This window comes from Schistocerca nitens, chromosome 1 (genome assembly GCF_023898315.1).
Source record: "Schistocerca nitens isolate TAMUIC-IGC-003100 chromosome 1, iqSchNite1.1, whole genome shotgun sequence".
NCBI classification, from domain to species: Eukaryota; Metazoa; Arthropoda; class Insecta; order Orthoptera; family Acrididae; genus Schistocerca; species Schistocerca nitens.
Genome location: NC_064614.1, coordinates 922,469,944 through 922,494,287, shown reverse-complemented (window position 1 = coordinate 922,494,287; position 24,344 = coordinate 922,469,944). Strand labels below are relative to the sequence as shown.

At 42.2% G+C, this 24,344-nt stretch overlaps 1 protein-coding gene across 6 annotated transcripts in view; it reads left to right on the top strand.

Moving 5' to 3' along the window:
- The window catches only part of LOC126192560 (uncharacterized), a 136,607-nt gene that overhangs the window by 23,065 nt on the left and 89,198 nt on the right, over positions 1-24,344 (top strand). For all 6 annotated transcript variants that reach the window (XR_007538479.1, XR_007538481.1, XR_007538480.1 and 3 more), the window contains one exon: positions 21,501-22,823. Coding sequence is in view for 3 of the 6 variants with exons in the window: in XM_049932613.1 (XP_049788570.1) it covers positions 21,501-22,823 (1,323 nt within the window). In the remaining 3 variants the exon portion in view is untranslated. The remainder of the gene's footprint in view (positions 1-21,500; positions 22,824-24,344) is intronic.

The window sequence follows — 24,344 nt, the reverse complement described above, 5'->3', positions numbered from 1 at the left end:
TCTAGGCTCAGTTCAAGTTTTTATTGGCTAGCACCTCGTTTTTTGATCATAGGTCTTGAATACTTTTTGAAAATATTTTCTGGCTTCTTGGCAAAGAAACCTGAAGATGGAGGCATTTGAAATAAACTTTTTATAACACATTCAAAATATGATAATTTATCAATGCAGTTGTTATATGTCTTGCCTTAACAGATTCTGCATAAACTTCCCAACTCGCACCTCACTGTTTGATTGGATTTGAAGCACTTTAGTAACTAGAGATCATTAAGATTGGTTAAATGTAATTTCCTTCTAAGAAGGAGTTTCAAAACTGTGACCGACACTAGAAAATACTCTTAGGTTATATGATCTTAATGAAATGGTCTGGTGGCATCATCTCAGCCATTACACTATCTTGGTTTTTGACTTGGCGAGTGGATGACATATTTAGGGTGAAGGGACAGATAACTATATGACAGTATCCCACGCTTGAACTTCTGTTCAATCAAAAACGAGATGGAACCTCAACAGATTTACTAACTCTCAAAACCACATTACTAAGACCGGTACAGGCATTTTTATATTTTTTTGTTTTTTGTTTTTACAGGAGTAACAGAAAGTCTAAAACAAGGTGTAAAAACCAGTAATAGTTGTTTTGATATTCTAAGAATAAAGCCCAAGCAACAAAAATACTCAGTGTCAGGATGACATTCTTCTGTCTCTGCACTCAGGTGTAACTGTGCTGAAAGACATTTGAGATACCATGAGTGACTAAAAGGTATCAGATAGATTATATAATGGTAAGACAGAGATTTCGGAACCAGGTTTTAAATTATAAGACATTTCCAGGGGCAGATGTGGACTCTGACCACAATCTATTGGTTATGACCTGTAGATTAAAACTGAAGAAACTGCAAAAAGGTGGGAACTTAAGAAGATGGGACCTGGATAAACTGAAAGAACCAGAGGTTGTACAGGGTTTCAGGGAGAGCATAAGGGAACAATTGACAGGAATGGGGGAAAGAAATACAGTAGAAAAAGAATGGGTAGCCTTGAGGGATGAAGTAGTGAAGGCAGCAGAGGATCAAGTAGGTAAAAAGACGAGGTCTACTAGAAATCCTTGGGTAACAGAAGAAATATTGAATTTAATTGATGAAAGGAGAAAATATAAAAATGCAGTAAATGAAGCAGGCAAAAAGGAATACAAACGTCTCAAAAATGAGATCGACACAAAGTGCAAAATGGCTAAGCAGGGATGGCTAGAGGACAAATGTAAGGATGTAGAGGCTTATCTCACTAGGGGTAAGATAGATACTGCCTACAGGAAAATTAAAGAGACCTTTGGAGATAAGAGAACCACTTGTATGAACATCAAGAGCTCAGATGGAAACCCAGTTCTAAGCAAAGAAGGGAAAGCAGAAAGGTGGAAGGAGTATATAGAGGGTCTATACAAGGGCGATGCACTTGAGGACAATATTATGGAAATGGAAGAGGATGTAGATGAAGATGAAATGGGAGATACGATACTGCGTGAAGAGTTTGACAGAGCACTGAAAGACCAGAGTCAAAACAAGGCCCCCGGAGTAGACAACATTCCATTGGAACTACTGACGGCCTTGGGAGAGCCAGTCCTGACAAAACTCTACCATCTGGTGAGCAAGATGTATGAAACAGGCGAAATACCCTCAGACTTCAAAAAGAATATAATAATTCCAATCCCAAAGAAAGCATGTGTTGACAGATGTGAAAATTACCGAACAATCAGTTTAATAAGTCACAGCTGCAAAATACTAACGCGAAATCTTTACAGACAAATGGAAAAACTAGTAGAAGCCAACCTCGGGGAAGATCAGTTTGGATTCCGTAGAAACACTGGAACACGTGAGGCAATACTGACCTTACGACTTATCTTAGAAGAAAGATTAAGGAAAGGCAAACCTACGTTTCTAGCATTTGTAGATTTAGAGAAAGCTTTTGACAATGTTGACTGGAATACTCTCTTTCAAATTCTAAAGGTGGCAGGGGTAAAATACAGGGAGCGAAAGGCTATTTACAATTTGTACAGAAACCAGATGGCAGTTATAAGAGTCGAGGGACATGAAAGGGAAACAGTGGTTGGGAAGGGAGTAAGACAGGATTGTAGCCTCTCCCCGATGTTGTTCAATCTGTATATTGAGCAAGCAGTAAAGGAAACAAAAGAAAAATTCGGAGTAGGTATTAAAATCCATGGAGAAGAAATAAAAACTTTGAGGTTCGCCGATGACATTGTAATTCTGTCAGAGACAGCAAAGGACTTGGAAGAGCAGTTGAATGGAATGGACAGTGTCTTGAAAGGACGATATAAGATGAACATCAACAAAAGCAAAACGAGGATAATGGAATGTAGTCGAATTAAATTGGGAGATGCTGAGGGAATTAGATTAGGAAATGAGACACTTAAAGTAGTAAAGGAGTTTTGCTATTTGGGGAGCAAAATAACTGATGATGGTCAAAGTAGCAAGGATATAAAATGTAGACTGGCAATGGCAAGGAAAGCGTTTCTGAAGAAGAGAAATTTGTTAACATCGAGTATAGATTTAAGTGTCAGGAAGTCATTTCTGAAAGTATTTGTATGGAGTGTAGCCATGTCTGGAAGTGAAGCATGGACGATAACTAGTTTGGACAAGAAGAGAATAGAAGCTTTCGAAATGTGGTGCTACAGAAGAATGCTGAAGATTAGATGGGTAGATCACACAACTAATGAGGAAGTATTGAATAGGATTGGGGAGAAGAGAAGTTTGTGGCACAGCTTGACCAGAAGACGGGATCGGTTGGTAGGACATGTTCTGAGGCATCAAGGGATCACCAATTTAGTATTGGAGGGCGGCGTGGAGGGTAAAAATCGTAGAGGGAGACCAAGAGATGAATACACTAAGCAGATTCAGAAGGATGTAAGTTGCAGTAGGTACTGGGAGATGAAGAAGCTTGCACAGGATAGAGTAGCATGGAGAGCTGCATCAAACCAGTCTCAGGACTGAAGACCGCAACAACAACAACAACAACAACAACAACGAGTGACTATCATATGTACCAACTGCAGTATCAGTGTGTTCCACTTGCTACAGGAGCCCTGTTGGAAATAGTGGAGCGTGGTAAGGCTTCTCTGCACCTGACAGGAAAATGAACATATCTTCCTGAGTGAGTTTTGGTTCATCTTGAAGTGGTTGATCTGGTGGTGGTGGTGGTGGTGGTGGTGGTGGTGGTGGTGGTAAGATTGTAGCCCTTCTCGTTTCTCGAAATCTTCGGCAGTGTAGTCAGTGCCTCTTTGAACATGTAGGCTGGCTTAACCCTGTTCACTGAAACTGTAGCTTGTTTGCCATTAATGAGATGTCCATGGTATGCAAACTCCTGCACAGAACACAATGTGCTCAAGTGTAGGGTCATTGCAGTGGTGATTTGTCAGCGTTGGTGCTAAGCACGTGTCCAGATGCTTATGCACAAATGTCATGTGCTGTCCATGCCTAATGGCACACTGGTTTCGTGTGGTCCACCGCTTTAAATAGAGTATATAGGAATTGCAGTTGATCGTTAACATTGCATACCTTTGTTGCACCTACGAATTCACCGGGCAGATGCAGTGACTCTCCTAATACGAGCTCTGATGCTGAAGCCTCGGTGTGTGGTTTAAATGCAGTCATCAGACCAAGTAGGATGACTTGCAATGCGGACGTCCATATGGTCTCGTGGCGCATCAGTGCGGCCTTCAGTGTGTGATGCTATCTTTCCAGCATGCCATTACTAGCTAGGCATGGTCTTATGGTGTAAGTATCTGCAGAACTTGGCGAGAATGATTCAGACTCAACCTGTCTCCCCTTGTCAGTTGTTATCGGGAGACTGCAATCAAATCTGCCAAGCCATGTTGGCATGAAAGCTGCTGCAAGCATTTCGCTGAAATGTCAGTAGGTACTGCTTCCAGCCAATGTATTTACCTGTCAGTCATCATCATCAGATAGTGACAGCTATCTGAGGGTGAATACGTGCAAAGTGCGTGCCGACATCCGTGAAGTCCCCTATCAGAGCATCCACGTGTCTGGCAGTTTTGCATAACTGGCAGCGTGGGCAAGCACTAGTCTGTTGACGGCAATCTCCGTCCGTGCCCAGGCATACGAACCACTGTGACGCCAGCTTAACTGTCACGCACACTCCAGGGTGACACAGGTTATGCAGGTTATTGTACACTATCCAGCAGATTGGATTTGGTACATACGGTTGTGATCTGCTGTGCAGTACATCTCAGTAGACCTTGCCAGTTTCGTCCAGAATGTCAACCAGTTGCAATTTTAGCGAAGTTTTGTCATCACTTAATATTGATTGTCAAAAATAATTTTACCATATAACTTGAGCATGCATTTTCATGAACCGAAGTGTCCATTTGTTAGGTGGTTGTGTTTGACAAGTTCTTCCGTAGCACGACAGGGTACTCAAATGCACCAATGATCTGTATTCAGGTACATTCTGTGATGCAGCGTATTGTTAGTTTTAAATAGTACTCATAAATTCACATCTTTGCAGGCTCTTCATACTTTTCCTTCATCATATGTAAAACATTGTCAGTATCTTTTCTGTCTTGGCATTCTTCACTAAACTCTCGATGTACAGGGTGATTACAATTAAAGTTAAACTTTCAAACCCCTGTAGAAATAACACCACTGCTCAGAATGACATCAAATTGCAACGAAATATTATCAGAGAAGGGGGAAAACGTATGACAAGAAGAAAAATAAATAGTTACTAGGTGTAGCAATAGATGGTGCTATAAGCATCATAATTTAATAGTGGTAGACTATAAATGACAAATGAATCATACAACAATGTCTTAGGTGTATGTTTGACATTAAACAAACTGCACTACTCAGTGTGCATGGGTGTACAGGTGTGATACCGTTAGTTACATAAGCCCATCCATGACGGAAAGGTCATATAACATCAGATGGGAAAAATCGGTTTTTAATTGTCCTGAGGCCAAAAGCCACACAAAAAGCATCAATCACATTGATTTTTAATTGTACTGAGGCCAAAAACTGCATAAAAAGCATGAATCAATCAAATTGGGTTATTAATTTCTGTGGGACATGCAAAACATGTTCAATATGCTGACCACCGTTTGAGAAACAGCATGTTCCACAACTAATCCGTGTTTCTGGGGTCACATTCAGAATGTGTTGCGCAATGCGTGCCTTCAATGCAGCTAAGTTTGCAATCGGAACACTGAACACATCATCTTTCAGATAGCCCCACAGCCAGAAGTCACACGGATGAAGATCACATGATTAGGACAGCCAGGCTGCAGGGAAATGGCGGCTGATATTTCTAGCATTTCCAAAATGGCACTTCAGCAGCTGCTTAACTTGATTTCTACTGTGCAGAGGTGCGCCATCTTGCATAAAAATGATCCCATCCACTCATCCATGCTGTTGGTGAGCTGGAATGATGTGGTTGAGCAAAAGACACTTGTAGCGCTTACCAGTGACGGTACAGATAACAGGACCGGAAGCACCTGTCTCTTCGAAAAAAATATGGCTCTATGATAAATGATACTGTAAACCCACACTACACGGTGACCTTTTCAGGGTGAAGTGGTACTGATTGATTTGTGTGTGCATTTTCCATTGCTCAGATTTGACAGTCCCCCCTGTGGGTCCGGGGTAAGAATAGGCCCGAGGTATTCCTGCCTGTCGTAAGAGGCGACTAAAAGGAGTCCCTCCCCCTCAAGGGGGTCATTTGTGCTTGCGTCCGGAGACGGGCGGTTCAACGACTAACATTTGTGGTCATTTTGGTTTCTCGCTTATTCTGGTTTCTTCCTTCCTTTGTTTGTTTCCTTTCTTTGTCCTTCTCCCTCTCACACTGTCTTCCTTACTTTTTACCTTGCCTTCTTCTCCTTGCCTTCTTGTCCACCCTATGGTCTCCGCCTCTGCATTTGAGACAGTCTGTCCTTTCTCTCCCTCTCTCCCTTTTTTTTTTTTCCTATTCTTCTTCCTCCCTGTGCGTGCCTGAAGGGTGACCCATGCGTTCGCACGCGTAGCCGGTGAACGGGGTAAAGCGTAATTCCCCGCCCTGGGTAGACAAGTAGGGCCCGTGCGTACCCCCTGGTAAAGGCCAGGCCCGGGGAGGGGTGATTGCCCAAGCTGACACCTTCCGACCATGCCGATTGGTCCCTCCATCCATTTATCGGGAGGTGTGACCTGAGGTGTAAACATTCACCTAAGGCGGGAGCGCCCTCTGAGAGGGTCCCCACAAGGAAGGAGCGTGCCATTGGAGACGCTGGCAATCATGGGGGATTCATCCGCAATGGATTTCTCTTCTTCTCTCTCGACTTTTGCCCAAAAACGGAAACTTGACCAGCCACCAGTGACAAAAGTACTACCGCCTCCCCCAAAGTTCCTCGTAGTTTCTAGATCTGAGGACCGAAAGGATTTTTCGTCTGTCAACCCTTTCGTTATTCAGAAGGGCGTAGATGCCATAGCCGGACCTGTCAAGTCTTGTACCAGGATGCGTAATGGTATCTTGTTGTTGGAAACTGAGAACGCCTTTCAGGCACAAAAACTCCTTCGGGCCACACTCCTGTACATGTTCCCTGTCCGGGTGGAGGCTCACTGCACTTTGAATTCGTCGCGTGGTGTGGTATCTACTACATCACTAGATGGATTGACTGACGAGGAGATTCAGTCTTTCCTCGCTGAGCAGGGCGTGACGGCTGTCCATAGGGTCATGAAAAAGGTCGACAATGACCTTGTACTGACCCGGACACTTTTCTTGACCTTTGATAGTGTTCAGTTGCCATCGCGCAATAAAGCGGGCTATGCGGTTATTTCTGTTCGCCCCTATGTCCTGACACCTACGCGCTGCTACCAGTGTCAGCGTTTTAACCACACCCGCCAGTCTTGTTCTAATGCGGCTAAATGTGTCACTTGTGACAGGGACGCCCATGAGGGTGACTGTCCACTTCCGTCTCCTCATTGCGTGAATTGTCAGGGTGACCATGCAGCGTCACTATACTGCCCCATCTACAAGGATGAAAGTTGTATACAGGAAATTCGGGTCAAAGAGAAAGTGTCCACATCGGATGCTCGCAAGGTTTTTGCTAGTAGGAAGCCCACGCTGCTCCCAGCGGGGGAAATACAGTACTGTCCTTGCCTCTCCTCGGCCTACCAGGGAGGTATCGATACAGACATGCGATCTGACCTTTAGCACTATGGTCGTCCGTTCGGCCAGTGCTAAGATCGCCCGGTCAACATCTCCTCTTCCTCCCGTCACTCCTAAGACACAAGCACCTTCATCCACTTCTGCCAAGACTAAGACCCAGAAGTCAGATGCACGGGCCTTCAAGAAGGAACCATCCCGTGAAGACTTCTTACGTCCCCAGAACTCCCAGCCATCGAACCAGTACTTCGACTAAACGACCTTCCAAGAAGGCTCATAGGAAGCAAAGTTCTCCTTCTCCGCCTCGGCACGTTTCTTCTCCTGCGCCACCCAGCGGTTGCCGTCATCTGTTTCGCCTGGCCTCACTGCTGGTAGCCGAACATCTGGCCGTTCACCAGCAGAGGAAGCTCCCCCTCCCGACCATCTTAACATGGTGGCTGACGAACCTATTGGAAAAAAATGGATGATGACTCTCCGCCTATTGATAGTGGCAGCAGTGCTCACTCGAAGCCAGGCCCTCAGCAGCCTTCGAGGTGAACCCTTCTTGCTTCTCCTTTTTCTTTTTCTTCTCACGATGGCACTTCTTCATTGGAATATTCACGGCACTCGCTCCAACCGAGAGGACTTAAAGTTGCTGCTACGCTTGCATTGTCTGCTCGTAGTAGCTCTCCAGGAAACGAAGCTACACCCATGCGATCGTATTGACTTGGCACACTATACCTCTGTGCGTTTTGACCTACCCCCTGTGACAGGTATTCCAGCTCATGGAGGGGTTATGTTGCTGGCCCGGGATGATATCTACTACGATCCCATCACATTGCACACCATTCTGCAGGCAGTTGCCGTCCGAATTACTCTCCCCACTTTCACATTTTCCATTTGTACTCTTTACACTCCATTGTCGTCTGCCTTTACTAGGACAGACATGATGCAAATTATTGCTCAGCTACCTGCACCATTTTTGTTGACTGGAGACTTCAATGCCCACCATCCCCCTTTGGGGCTCTCCAGCATCCTGCCCGAGACGCTCCCTGTTAGCAGACCTTTTCAACCACCTCAATCTTGTCTGCCTCAATACTGGCGCCCCTACTTTTCTTTCGGACACAACTCACACCTGTTCCCATTTAGACCTCTCTATATGTACTACCCAACTTGCACGTCGGTTTGAGTGGTACGCTCTTTCTGATACGTATTCAAGCGACCACTTTTCTTGTGTTATCCATCTCCTGCATCATACCCCATCTCCATGCTCAACTAGTTGGAACATCTCCAAAGCAGAGTGGGGGCTCTTCTCTTCCAGGGCGACATTTTAGGATCAAAACTTCGCAAGCTGCAATAGTCAGGTCGCACACCTCACGGAAGCCATTCTCACTGCTGCTTAATATTCCATCCCTCATACTACTTCTTCTCCATGTCGCGTACCGGTCCCCTTGTGGACCGCAGCATGTAGAGACGCTATACGTGCTCATCGGCGTGCTTTACGAACCTTTAAACGCCACCCTACAATGGCAAATTGTATTAATTATAAATGATTACATGCGCAGTGTCGTCGTGTTATTAAAGAAAGCAAGAAAGCCAGCTGGGCTGCTTTCACACACTCCTTCAACAGTTTTACTCCTTCTTCTGTTGTCTGGGGTAGCCTGCGCCAGCTATCTGGCACTAAGGTCCACTCACCAGTTTCTGGCTTGACGGTCGCGAATGACGTCCTTGTGGCCCCTGAGGACGTCTCCAATGCCTTCAGCCGATTTTTCACACAGGTTTCGAGCTCCGCTCATTACCACCCTGCCTTTCTCCGCCGAAAACAGGCAGAGGAGGCAAGGCCACCTAACTTCTGCTCCTTGAATCATGAAAGTTATAATGCCTCATTCACCATGCGGGAACTCGGAAGTGCACTTGCCCGGTCACGGTTCTCTGCTCCAGGGCCTGGTTATATTCATTTTCAGATGCTGAAGAACCTTTCTCCTGCCGGTAAAGGTTTTCTTCTTCGTACTTATAATCGCATCTGGATTGAGGGTCATGTTCCCACATGCTGTCATGAATCTATTGTTGCCCCGATTCCTAAGCCAGGGAAGGACAAGCACTTGCCTTCCAGTTATCGACCCATTTTCCTTACCAGCTGTGTCTGTAAGGTGATGGAACAAATGCTTAACTCTCGTTTGGTTTGGCTTCTCGAATCTCGATGCCTACTTACCAATGTACATTGTGGATTTCGTAGGCGGCGCTTTGCTGTTGACCATCTGGTTACCTTGTCGACCTTCATTATCAATAACTTCTTGCGGAAGCACCAGACAGTGGCTGTGTTCTTTGATTTGGAAAAGGCTTAAGACACCTGTTGGAGGGTGGGCATTCTCCGCACCATGCATACATGTTGCCTTCACGGTCGCCTCCCTCTTTTTATTCGTGCATTTTTAATGGAACGCAAGTTCAGGATATGTGTGGGTTCTGTCCTGTCCGACGCCTTTCGCCAGGAGAATGTGGTGCCACAGGGCTCAGTTTTGAGCGTCGCTCTCTTCACCATAGCGATCAATCCAATAATGGATTGCCTCCCAGCTTATGTATCAGGTTCCCTTTTTCTGGACGATTTTACCATCTACTGCAGCGTGCAGCGCACGTTTCCTGGAGCGCTGTCTTCAGCGTTGTCTTGACCATCTTTACTCCTGGAGTGTCGCCAGTGGCTTCCGTTTTTCTGCCGAGAAGACAGTCTGTATCAACTTCTGGTGCTACAAAGAGTTTCTCCCACCGTCCTTACATTTCGGCCCCATTGCTCTCCCATTCGTGGAGACAACGAAATTTTTAGGTCTTACATTTGACAGGAAATTTAGCTGGACTCCACATATGTCATATTTGGCTGCCCGTTTGTACCCGTTCCCTAAATGTCCTCTATGTTCTCAGCGGTACGTCGTGGGGAGCGGATCGAACCGTCCTATTTCGCCTATATCGGTCGATCGTCCGCTCAAAGCTGGATTATGGGAGCTTTGTATACTCCTCTGCAGGGCCGTCCATCTTACGCTGCCTCAACTCTATACCACATCGGGGGTTATGTCTTGCGATCAGAGCATTCTATACTAGTCCCGTCGAGAGTCTTCATCCTGAAGCCGGTGAATTGCCACTAACCTACCGGTGCAATATACTGCTTTGTCGGTATGCCTGTCGCCTATTATCAATGCCCGACCACCTGTCTTATCATTCCTTTTTTGATGACTCACTCGACCATCAATACAGGTATCTGCCCTGGGAGTTCGCTTTCGTAGCCTCCTTCAGCAACTTGATTTTCCACTCCCTGCAACCTTTAGTGTGGGCGAGAGCCAAACGCCACCTTGGCTCCAGGCTCAGGTTCGCGTTCACCTTGACCTCAGCTCGCTCCCAAAGGAGGTTACCCCAGTTTCGGTATACTGCTCGCGGTTTGTCGAACTTCTTTCGAAGTTCATTAATCCGATCTTCATTTATACAAATGGCTCTAAGACCAATGACGGTGTCGGGTGTTCTTTTATTGTTGGGGCACACAGCTTCAAATACCGGCTCCATGGCCATTGTTCGGTCTTCACAGCCGAGCTATTTGCCCTCTATCAGGCTGTTGTTTACACCCGCCGCCACCGACATTCTGCTTACATCATCTACCCTGATTCCCTGAGCGCCATCAGAGCCTCAGTGATCCGTATCCGGTTCACCCTTTCGTGCACCGGATCCAACGCTCTCTTCAGCAGCTGGCGGACAACGGTTCTTCGGTTACCTTTATTTGGGCTCCTGGCCATGTCGGTATCCCTGGGAACAAAGCTGCAGATGCCGTGGTCAAGGCTGCAGTCCTCCAGCCTCAGATAGCTTCTTGTTGTGTGCCTTCATCTGATTTTAGCAGGGTCATTTGTCAGCGCGTTTTATTGCTGTGGCATGCCCATTGGTCTACACTTACTGACCACAAGCTTCGGACCTTGAAACCTCTCCGCATGGCTTGGACGACCTCTTCACGCCCTTCTCGGCGGGAGGAGGTCGTTTTGGCCTGGTTACGGATTGGACACTGCCAGTTCAGCCACCGCCATCTGCTGACGGCTGTGCCGGCGCCGTTCTGCCCATGTGGGCAATTGCTGATGGTACGCCACATTTAACGTCCTGTCCGAATTTTAATACCCTGCGCATTGATCTTGGCCTGCCATGTACTCTGAATGACATTTTAGCGGATGACCCAGGAGCAGCTGCTCGTGTTCTTCATTTTATCCACTTGACAAACCTGTCTAAGGACATTTGATTATGCTGTTTTCTTTTAATCCCTTGCCTGTAAATGTGCCTTTTATAGTGTTGTACCTTTTAGTTGCTGTTTTAACATTGTGCTTCGCAATGCAATCATAATTTAGTCTGGGCGCTAATGACCACTGTAGTTGTGCGCCCTAAAATCACACACAAAAAAAAAAAAATAATTGACAATTCTGTGTGTTGACATCTCCTGTCAGATGGAAGTAGACTTTGTCTGTCCACAAAATCTTCCACAGGCAATCATTGTCCACTTCCATGTGAGCAAGAAATTCTAAAGCAAAGGTCTCTTCTTGGCAGGTCAACAAGAAGCAACTCGTGCACATGGGTAATTTTGAATGGATAGCAAAGAAGGGTGTTTCGTAGGATTTTACGCACCGCGCTTACGGGTGTATCCAATATTCGGGCAATTCCCCGTGCACTACATGTTTGCACACCACCACTGCTGGTTCAGCCATCGCCATCTGCTGACGGCTGCGCCGGAGCCGTTCTGCCCATGTGGGCAATTGCTGACGGTACGCCACATTTTAACGTCCTGTCCGAATTGTAATACACTGCGCGTTGATCTTGGCCTGCCATGTACTCTGGATGCTATTTTAGCGGATGACCCAGGAGCAGCTGCTCGCGTTCTTCGTTTTATCCACTTGACAAACCTGTCTAAGGACATTTGATTATGCTGTTTTTTTAAATCCAATGCCTGTTAATGTCTTTTATAGTGTTGTCCCTTTTAGTTGCTGTGTTAACCTTGTGCCTCGCAGTGCATTCCTAACTTAGTCTGGGTGCTAATGACCATTGTAGTTGTGCGCCCTAAAACCAAAAAAAAGAAAAAACCACCACTCGTCTTCTCCTGCATTGCTGTGGTCTCTGCTTCCACTTACATTAAATCAATTTGTTTCCTCCTCCTACCAGATTGCACACGAAAAGAACCAGTCTTTTCGAATTTTCGAATCATGTTCTCCAAACCCATGGCAGTCATCGGACCAATGCCTATTTTTCAAACCCTTCAGTGTCTGGAACTTCTGCAGAGCAACGTGTGCACGGTCATCATTCTTGTAATACAGCTTTACAAGCAGACCGCGATCCCACATTGAGACATGGCGAACGTCACAGACACGAAAGGAAGAAAACCCCTGTACCAACGTGTTTATACCAACTTCAATGGATTGTGTGCCTGACAGGTGTTTTCATTTACATATTCTGACACATACAGCACCATCTATTGGTAAATTTTCACACTATTTTTGTTTTTGTTTTTTTTTTTTCTTCTGCCATATGTTTTTCCCCCTTCTCCGATAATATTCTGTTACAATTTGATGTCATTCTGACAAGTGGCATTATTTCTGCAGTGTTTTGAAAGTTTAACTTTGATTATAATCACCCTGTACATCTCCATTGATATTCCTCATGCAGTCAATTTGGATTTCCTTCACTTTAGGTTGCACAGTGTTTTCTAGTTCTAAATCTTCTGACAGTTGACAAAGAGCTTTGGGAACAACGCCCTTATCTTAAAATCAAATTCCTCTAGTGCTAATGCCTAATGAGTAACCCAGTTGTGCATCACACAGCATTTTATCAAGAATGCCAATGCCTTGTTTTCAATCATGACAATTGAATGCCTCCCTAGCAAGTAAAATCAAAATTTCTTAAAGCTCCAAATGACTGTGAATGCTTTTGTTTGTGTCACTAGTTATTTCCACTTCCATGCTGATAATATTCTCTGCTTTCAAAAGCAAATGTTTTGTGCATAATTTGTCAGTCAGCATCATTTAATCTTCTAATCTCGCACATCAGTTCAGAGGTAATATGGTTCCACCAAATCTGAGTGATATTATAATGGTGACTCCAATAATGGGAATTTAATACCTTCAATACCTTTCTGCCATGCATCTCCCCACATCCACAAGATGTATTTTTTTAAATGTCTATTTATGAAGCATCAGTGGAAACCACAGAATTTCACAAATGATTTCAACTGTCTCTTAGATTTTGGGACTGAAAAATTCATTGCTGTAGCTAATTTCTCAGACCTGGGCTCAGTACCACAGGGCAAAATAAAGACTGAGAAATTTAAATTGTTTCCTTGTAGTTCTGTCATCTTCAGATTGATTGTGACACCAGGGTTTCTAAAGGCTTGCAGAACATCGATGTGCGTTTCTACATGCCCTTCTCATGAATTATTCACAGCTAAATAGTTGTCATTATAAAATGTGACTCTTCATAACAACTGCTCACCCAAAATCTCATCTAAGGCTCTCATGATTGCTGCATGTGGTATATTTAAACCAAATGGCGTTCCATGAATTGATGGCACATACTTTTACAAAGGAAAGCAGTGTCCTTCTGTCTGTCAGGATGCAGTGATTATTGCCTGTAGCTAATCGTCAAGACCAAACTACTTAGTTAATTGGCCTCTAAACGTCTGTGATAGATCTTCCAGGTTTTCTGGCCGGTCTTGCTAGGGGAGTGTAATACGATACATTGATCTCGCATTTTGTAGCTTTGTCTTTCTTTGTTGCAGCGTGAATTGGATTGCTATACTAACTATCGTAGCACTCTATTATGTCATTATTAATCATTTTTTTGATCTCTGCATCTGCAGTCACTTTCTTCAGTAGTATGGGATACAACTTGATTCTAAATGGTTCAAGTTTCTACATTTTTAATTTTCATGCAACCCCATTCATTAGTGTTATGAACTGACTAAACTGCAATTGTCCAGTATAACTGTGGGTTCTTTGATTGATCAGGAAGATGGTAGAGTGGAACTACAACATATGAAATATTAGTTCACTTTATTACAATCCATTGCCACAGGAATGTGCTGAATGTTTACAACTGTCTTTGAATATTAAAGCATTGTTTGATGCACACATTTACTAAACTCTTCTAGTCAAGAACAAAGTTCAGAATGACAGTTCAATCTAATACATGAGTAATATGGGTCCTAACTGGATAATGATGTTTGCTTGATCAGAGGCTATCCATTGTTGCGGACTGCAGCAAGGCATTGTTAACTTCTGTGGTATTGGTCTGAGGTGCCAACTTTGTTATGGCACTATAATCTTTGGACGATACCACAGTTAGTCCTGGTTGTTTTACAGAAGGAAACATCATGGTGGCACCTCAGAACTTCAATAGAATCTTTTCATTATGTTTACATGGAGCTCTCAATACTGGATTTCATAAACAGATTTTTCAACATTTCTTCTGGTTAGTCACGTAAGCAACCCAGTACCAGTTCTGGAAATATGGTTCTAGCAGCTATATTTTTCACTTTCACTCCGGTGTAAATGCACAACAGTTCTTGAAACACCCATAGTGCTCAGAGCTCAGTTCTTGAAACATACTTGAGTTGTCAGGTTAAATTGCGTTGTTAAAAATTTCCAACTAAACTGGTTGGAATAGCTTTATGCAGTGTAACAGAAGTAGAAATATTAGACTAAGAATGAACTTTATACTGTTTAATTAGAGAGAAACAGCCATTTTGGGATTGGTTTAATAAGAAAACCACCTTGGGCCGTAACATGTAAACATGACAGCGAAAAACAGTTTCAAAAGGTGTGTTGCATGTAAAGGTATTGTTTGTGGTTGTTACAAGATGATTGATATTTCTATTTTTTATTGATTATTCAAATAACATTGTCGCTGTAACAAATCTTCATAATGTTGATACTGTTATTCTTAAATATTCGACCACAAACCTCCCTCCTCCCCCCCCCCTCCCCCCATTCTTGCATGCAGCAGCCTCTTCCTCAAATTCTGAATGGCAATAATGCCTGCTCACATATCCACTCTCTGATCAGAAGTATCTGGACACCACTATGTAATGAGGAATTGACTATCAGATGTCACGAGAGGCTGACCTGCCAGTACGAAAGGAGGCGGAGAGTATTGTGTTGTCAGTAGAAAAGCAGTAACAGCAGACTGGATCAATCATCAGAGCTCAGTGACTTCGAATGTAGACTAGTCATTGGTTGTCACCAGAGCAACAGATCAGCGTGAGACGTTTCGGACATCTTAAAGCTGTGCAACTTGACTGTTGGTGATGTTATTGTGAAATGGAATGCAAAGGAACAACCACAGTTAAACAAAGGCTAGGCAGTACTCATACTGACATACAAGGACCATGAAACATTGTAGAGGGCGGATGTAAAAACTCACATGAAATCACCAGAAGAAATCGCTTGTGTGTTCCAAAGTGCTACCAGCAGACCAGCTAGCACAACTATGCATAGGAAGTTAAAAATAATTGGGTACAAAGGTTAAGTAGATCCTCGTAAATCCCACATTTCTCTAGTCTGTGCTAAACAAACTGGAGGTGGTGTAAAATAGCGACACCACTGGACAGTGGATGACTGGAAATGAGTGATGAATCGAACAATACCCTGTGGTAATCCAATTTAAAATTTTGGACGTTACAGACTATAAGACACACTTTAATTTTTAAGAAGTTTTTAAAAAAATAACATTTTTACCATTTTCATTATTAGATTGCAAAGCCAGACTAAAAAATATTCTTAGTTTGTAAAACCAGACTGATCTTTAAAATCCCTGAAAATTGTCATCGGAACTTTCTTCTTCTCCTCCTCCTCCTCCTCCTCCTCCTCCTCCTCCCTCAATGTTGTCCTCTTGATAGATAAGATAGTTTTCACTGCCATTGAGAGTGTTACTTATGCCACACTTCTTGAAAACATTTAACAATAATGTCATTTCTCACTCTAGACCATGACTGTTTTATCGACTGACACACTTTTTTTAAAGCTGTGAATTTTAGTGTGAATTCATGCTGGGTTTCATCCATTTGTTCCATTCCTCTCTCATATATACTTTAAATGGTTTATTTATTGAGACATCAAGAGATCACAGTTATGAAGAAAGTTCTTCCGGAGTAACAGCAAGCTCTGTGTTTCCCAGGTTCAATTTCTCTTTCACAGCATTTTTCAAATGACTACTAAACTGACCTAGCACAAGACGGAAAATGTTCTTCAACAAAGTATCTTTTCTCTCACCCACACACTGTTAATCCATAATATCACTCCAGCCTTGCCTATCCAATCCTTGTCATGTATGTGAATAACGCCTGGTGGTATTTCGGAAGTTTTTGACATTGTTTTGCACCTGAAAATGATCATTGGATTAAGTTTATCATCATCAGCACAACTTATTTTTATAGTTACAGTTTTTGCACCTTTCATGGCAATAGTTATGTTACTTGGGACATCAAATGTCAGAGGAGTTTTGTGCATATTCACTGTTCGGCTTAGTTCCCTACTGGTTTTCTTTCAGTGTTGAATAATAAAATGATGTAAAGATAAAATTTTCTCTTCATACTCTTGTGGCATTTTCTGAGATATTTTGCTTTCGGTTCGCATGCTAAGTCCATGACACTTCATAAACCTGTAGCACCAACCAACTCAACCTTTAAAGTTGTTACGTTCAACTGTAGCGCTAGCTTATGAGTGTGTATTTGAATCATTTTTGTATTCATTCCAGTGCCTTTTTGACAGTGTCCTTGAATCCGTTTCAATACATCATCTTCTAGTTTTGGCTATTTTGCATTCAGTCCTCTATTTTCACGTTTAGTCTTCCTCTTTTCTTTTCTTTTTTTTACTAGCCCGCCAATTGTGAATGGTTTTTTCCATTGATGGAGGGCTGAAATGGTGCTCAGCTGCTCTGTTTCCATGTTCTGCATAAGCTACTTCTTTCAGTTTATAGCCTGCATCATATGAATACCTTTTACTTTTTTTTCCATCATGAAAATATCTACTAACAAAAATATTGTACTGTTACTGATAACACACACACTTTCAATTCAAATTAATTGGCACCATAGACTGCAATGACACAGTTAAACCGTGTTGTGGGTTTGTGATGGGCGTGTGGGAGGGAGACAGTGTTAGCAAACTTGTGAATTCCCACAACTCGTGTTCGTTCATCCATGCACTGCTGCTGCCACCAGTTGATCCAGTGTTACCAGATAGAGACAGATTTCCCTCGGCATCGAATATGTGGTCATTTTTAAGACGGGTGGCAATTTTAAATCGGACACTGGACATTTCTATATTAATTTCAAGTATGAGATGCTCCTGAATTGTGGAGGCAGTTTTTTGAAGAAAAAAAAGTGCATCCTATAATCCGTAAAATACGGTATGGTATGAGGATGTTTTTCGTGGTCAGGGAGTGGTTCCCATATTGCGCTTATAAAATGCTAATTGCAGACACATCTTGTAGCATTATGCACTGTGTGCAATAGAGAAGCAACTTGGAGATGGTGACTGATGGTATCGGCATGACAATGCAACCTGTCAGAGAGCAACAACTGTGAGGCATTGATTTGTGGGCAATAAATAATGTTCCTGAAATGAACTGGCATGTCTGGATACTGTTGATCAGACAGTCTGTGTTACTCTTGTTACCACCCACGTAGATTGTTACACTCTTTTTTGTGACATGTACAACTTTGACAGATCATTTAGCTGCTCAAACATATTTTTAAGATGCAAATCCAACAATGCATCAATCTTTATTCCACAAACACTTACACCGGATACTGTGATTAGTATTTACTGCTTCATCTCATCATTTTCATTGAGAAGTCATATGTCAGCCCACGTCCTATCTTACAAGTTGTTGTTTTTGTGGTCTTCAGTCCAAAGACTGGTCTCCACAGTTTGTCCTATGCAAGCCTCTTCATCCCTGTGTAGTGACTGCAACCTACACTTATTTGAACCTGCTTACTGTGGTCAAGATTTGGTCTCCCTTAGCAGTTTTTACCTCCCTCCCGTCCCACTTCTCTCTATTACCAATGCCTCAGCATGTATCCCATCAACTGATCTCTTCTTTTCATCAAGTTGTGCCACAAATTTCTTTTCTCCTAAATTTTATTATGCAGTGTACTCATTGAATCTATAGTCATCTTCTGTAGGATCACATTTCAGAAGTTTCTATTGTCTTCTTGTGTGCATTGTTTTGTCAGCCATGTTTCTCTTCTGATAGCTCCAGACAGAAACTTAAGAAAAGACTTCCTAATGTTTAAATTTATTTAGGATGTTAACAAATTTGTCTCACTTTACTATTACCAGTCTGTATTTTGTGCACAAACTATTTCTGTCATCATCAGTTATTTTACTGCACAAGTAGCAAAACTTGTATACTAATTTTAGTGTCACATTTCCTAATCTTATTCCCTTTACATAACCTGATTAATTTGAGTACATTCTGTTGTTATTATTTACTTTTATTGATATTTGTCTTATAACCTCTTTCTGTAGTTATTGTATTCATTTTAATCGTGTGTCCTCTTTTTATCACAGCTGCTTTGGATAGTCATGCGCAATACTACATTCATTTTACCAATGGTTGTTGTTGTTGCTTTTGCTTGCATTTGTCTCTTCTACCATGTTGCTTGGCTAATTCCTTGGCCTGTGATCAAAGTTGTGCCTCCTATCTTTATGGTTATTTCTAGAATACTCATATTGTGGCTGAGGAGTATCATTTCATGTACCAAAACCAATTTTGTTACTTTATCACAGCAAACTTAATGAATGTGCACAGTGGCTATATTCTTGACTTGGTGGCTCCTTATTGTGGCTTCTTCTTTCTTGAAAATTGTTGTTACACTTTTATTTATTGTCTTCAGTCTCTTCAGTTCACTCTATACCTCCTTCAGTGTGAGAGTATAGTAACAGTGCCAACTTTCCATGAACTGCTAGCTGTACCTTTTTGATTTGAATTGTGACTAGCTCAAACTTTTTTACAAGGTCATTGTGAATCACAATATTTTTGCAAGAATTCTCTGATTGTAACATTGTTTCATACATTATGTATTTGGCAGAAGCAAACTAGATTTTACTGCTTATTTTTATTCACGAGACTACTATTTGCTAAGGAATACAACCTCAAAGTTCAAAAGGTGCAAAAACTTCAGCTGCACAGATTCCACATGTGCTCCATTTTTCATATAATTAATATGCCTATGAGCCTATCTTTTGTCTTTCTGGATACATTCGCAAAAGACACTTCTAAACAGTTCATAAATGCTGTGGGATGGAGTCCTTTAGTTACTTGGCTTGAAGTCATTCCATTATTATGAATAGAGGTTGGAACTGAGACAGCCAGCTTAGAACTGTTCCCCTCTAAGGTAGCCACTACGTCTTCCCATAATTGCTCTTTGTTGACCATGAGTGAGCTGTCAGCACATGTATTTTCAAGCTCCTTCCATTCTTGTACTCTGCTGACTAATTTAGTAATCATAGCTGGTTTGCATTGAATTCCCTACTATCAGCATTGGCACTCAATATGTGTACTTCACGATCTATATGTAGATCTACAGGTAGATTGCTACTTACTTTAAGGAAGGCGATCTATCTTTTCCAACATTGTTGATATTCCTACCTGGAGTTTCCATTATTTTTAGATTGCTGTTTGATCACGATTTTCGGAAAGCATTATCCTTATGTCAGAAATCTCATGTTTATTGTAATGTACCTGAAACTTGACATAAATTCATTTCTTGGAAATTAAATTGAACTGTTGTTGTTGTTATTGTTGTTGTTGTTATTATTATTATCATTATTATGGTTGCTATGCATTTATTTATCAATTATCACTTTTTATTTGTAGTTTACTGTTGCTATTAGTTTACACATTGTCACTTTGTCGTTTGGAGATAGTGAGTGGAGCTGTGATTGCTAAAATATGGAGTGCCACGTGGAGAAATTGGGGCATTTCACACATATTCTTGTGTTTGAGTTCAGTAGACAGGCGACAGCAATGGAGGCAGCCAGAACCATTTGTGCTGTGCATGAGGATAATACCGTTGGTGGGCAGAGCACAGCAAGAAAATGGTTTTCTCATTTTAAGGATTGCTTTGACATTAGTGACTCTCCACATTCAGGAAGACATTTGGGGTTTGATGAAGATCATTTAAACACATAATTGACAATGATCCACGTCAGTGTACTTGATTACTGGCAAATATGATGAACTGTGATCATGCCACCATCGTCTGACATTTTCATGCAATGCGGAAGATTCAAAAAATCATGTGCATGGATATTGCATGCTCTAAGCCAAAATCACAAAAACCAGTGGGTGGCCATAAGTGCGTCTTTGCTTGCTGGTCATCAATTGGCTCATGAACAGTACTGACCATTCCTATCCTGTATCATTACTAGTGATGAGAAATGGAATCTTTATGCTGACATAAGGAAAAGAAAGGAATGGTTGAGCCCAAACAAAGCAGCAACTCTCCGTACGGTGATCTGTGTGCATCCACAAAAGATAGTGTAATGCTTCTGGTGGATTATCGATACTGTGGTGTAGCAGAAATTTCTTCCCCGAGGTGTAGCCACCACTGCTGATTGCTGATATTTATTGTCAGCACCTGAGATGTCTTGCAGACACAATCGAAGAATAATGACCAGGAAGACTGTGTGATGTGACACTACTCCATGGTAATCCCCCCTCCCGCAATCCCCACCCCCCACACCCGCATTCTGTTGGACTGGTAAAAAACTATATACAGGAATTGGATTAGGAAATTATTCTGCATCCGCCTATTCACGTCATCTTGTGCACTCAGATTTTCAACTTTACTACTCTGTATCGAACAGCCTTCAAGGAACTTCTTTTCCAGATAAAAATACACTCCAAACATGATTCGATGAGTTCTTCCCCTCAGAATCGTGTGATTTCTACAGTCGTGGAATTGAAAAGTTACCCCAGCTTTGGCAGGCTGTTGTAAATAATGAAGGAGAATATATTATTGGTGGCTAAAATCTCTGTTATGTGTATCTGTTGTGTTTATTAAACTTATGGAAAAATTCTATGAACTGACACACCAACCTAAGCAACCCGCAAGCATAGCGTACCCATCCTGAGGAATTGTATCTTTTTAACACAACAAAGGAAAAAAATTACACAATATAATTTACAGTCTTTAGATTGATGTATATTAATTAAAACTGTCTAAAATTGCTAAATTTTTTTGTAATCAATAAGAAATACTTTGTTGAAAAGTTATAATGCAAATAAAGTAAATAACAATATTACATCAACTGTTTTAATATTAATGTTACTAATAATTTCATTAATTTCAGTCTCAGATGACAACTCATCTGTCCAGTCATCACCTTGGCAGCGAGATCACTGTTGGAAGCAGACCAACCCTCGGCAAGGCATTGGTAAAGAAATGACTTTTGTGATGCACTCATTTCCACACATGAGGCATCTAAGGAGTCTTCATTCTGTGTTTCACTGTATACAAAAGAAGCGTAGATGCCCTTACGTACCTATAGAAGTGTCAGTGGAGAATCACAGTGGTGTAATAAGTGCACATGTAAGAGGTGGAAAGAAAGAGCGAAACAGAATAAAATTGTTGGATATAGTACAAACTTTATTAGATAGAGTGAAAGGCTCAAGTAGTAGTAATGAAAGCACTGTTTGCTCTAATGCAAGTGGGGCTATTCCACCAAATCACGTGCGGACAGTAACTGTAGCAACGGCAAGACTGGATCCTAGCATTATATCCCCTAGGAAGAGAATACTTCGTGAAATGGAGAGAGTTAGTCTTGAGGACATGTCGAACTCTAAACGACAGCGAGCTCGTACCAGTAGTGCCTTGCCACAGAACAATAACAATGGTAGCAGTGGAAATTGTACTGTTACGTGCCAAACTCTCCAACCTGGCAGTGCACTTCCGTCTCCTCCCCAGCCTAGTGTCAAAGGCAGTGTGAGTAATTACAGTATTACCTCGCTCCTGGGAAATAGTCGAAATGAAGACGTACCAACACCTGGACCTCAAGATACAGACACATCATTCCTACGTACTCTCCTGAAGTCTTCAGCACAACAGACTAGCAGCGTCGAACAGACTCCCAGACCCAAAGCGGCTTCAAAGCCTGCTGGATCGAGGAAATCGTCACCCACACAGCAACAGCAGCAGTCACCTCAACAACTGCCACAAACGCAGCACTCCCAAAACCAGTCACCTACACAGCAGCAGCAGCAGCTGTCGTCCCCATCGCGGCTCAGCTCTCCTGCTCTCTCACCATCACCAGATAATCTTCGCTCTGGACTTAGAAATCCAGTTGTTCCGTCCATTGGCAGCTCTGCACACCTCTCTCCATTCCTTACACCTCCACTTATATATCCACAACTTTCATCTCCCTTTTTACCTCATCCTCCTCCGACATTAAGTCATCATCCTTACTATTCCAGCCCTCCACCTGTATCTGCATATCGTGGATCTCCATCACCAGTTCCAACTTTGTGGGTACAATACCCACTTTCTAGTCTTCCAAGGGGGGCAGTTCATTACGGACTTGTGGCTCCCTGCCATGCACCACCTCTTAGTCCGTGCCATTACAGCCCACTAACGCAACAACCACTGGAAGAGCTGAAGAAAGAAGATAATGGTTCAGGTAAGTGTAGAAATAATAATTTCTGAGAGATTGATGTAAGGGTGGTAAAGTGAACAGAGGATGTTCTGAACAGTAGAAATTAATTTCTCCCAGCCCCATACAGATTCCTAATCCCATATAGAGAACCCAGAAAATTTGCGATTGTGAATTTTTAATAGCTGTGAAAAATGAGTCCACCAATATGTTGCTTCCTCCTATGTACCGGTATATCTTGTGAAAGTTAAAAATTGGAGAGATTTGAGCTTACACATAAGCTTATCAGAAACCACTCTCCCCACGAATCATTTACAACTGGAACAAGAAGAGAGGGGAATGGCAGGGGTACACAAAACAACCTTCTGCCATGCAGCAGACAAAAAAGCAAGTTAATATTGTGTTAACGTCCAGTTCAGAGCTATCTTGAAAGTTTCAAGTCTCTAGCAAATCAATAGCAGCATTCGTACCAGACAGGCAGAGAGACAAGAAAGTACCTAACATAAACATGTTACAATTTCATACAAAATACTGTGAGACTTGATTTATTTTGAGTACTTTAACTGTTTCTTGTTGGGAATAGGGGAACTAAAAATCTAGTTCGTTTTAATTTTAGTAATGAAAGTCAATTATAGTAGTGGAATCTTTGTCTGTAGGGAGGATAATGATAGAGTTGCCTGCTTTCACGTCAGATAGACAGACTAGAATTCAGCTTGATTGAGGTTTGGGGTTTTGGTATTATTTTTAAGAAAGAATTGTGAGGCAGTGCTGGAAGTGAGGAATGCATGGAATGCTTGGAGGGGATGACGTTGGGGAAGAGGAGGACAGTCAGAGGATTTGGATTGGAACTGTTATTGGCAGGATTCTATGCTCATTCTTCCTCTATCCACCATTATTTTCACTCTGTCCTCATATCTTCTCTGGACTGTTGCTAGCACAATCCTACGAGTGTATTATCTCTGAACTCCTTTTTGTGCCAAGTGCACTTTTACTGTACAGTTTATTGCAACAACATGCAGAACTCAGATCTGAACCTTAAATGAGTATACAAACTGTGCTGATATCTGTAGTTGTGTGTGATGTAGTTTATTCAAGTTGATTTCTAGCATTCGGTACAAATACTATTGAAGAGTTAATGTACTGAAAAGTAGATTACATTTGCTAAAATCATTTAGGTAGCTTCTGTATTAATTGGTGCTACCAGTTAGTATCATATAGCCTGAATTTACAGAATAATAGTTTCATTTTCTTTTTCGGCTTCAGAGACAAGATGAAGTGACTGTATGCAAAAAAAAATTTTTTTTTTTGTCTTCATATGTACTTAGTGTTCTGAGCTCACTATGTAGAATCTTTGGATTATCTGATCAGTGTTATTATCCCAGCTTTGTTTAACTGTTTCAACACCAAGAAATATCATGTGACCTTTGATTACTTATTTCCATTTCTGGTGCTGCAAGCCATTGCTGCATGTTTGAATGATACTGATGAAATGGGTCAACCTACAGATCAACACATCATAGAATGAGTATTTATGAGCAGATTTGAGAA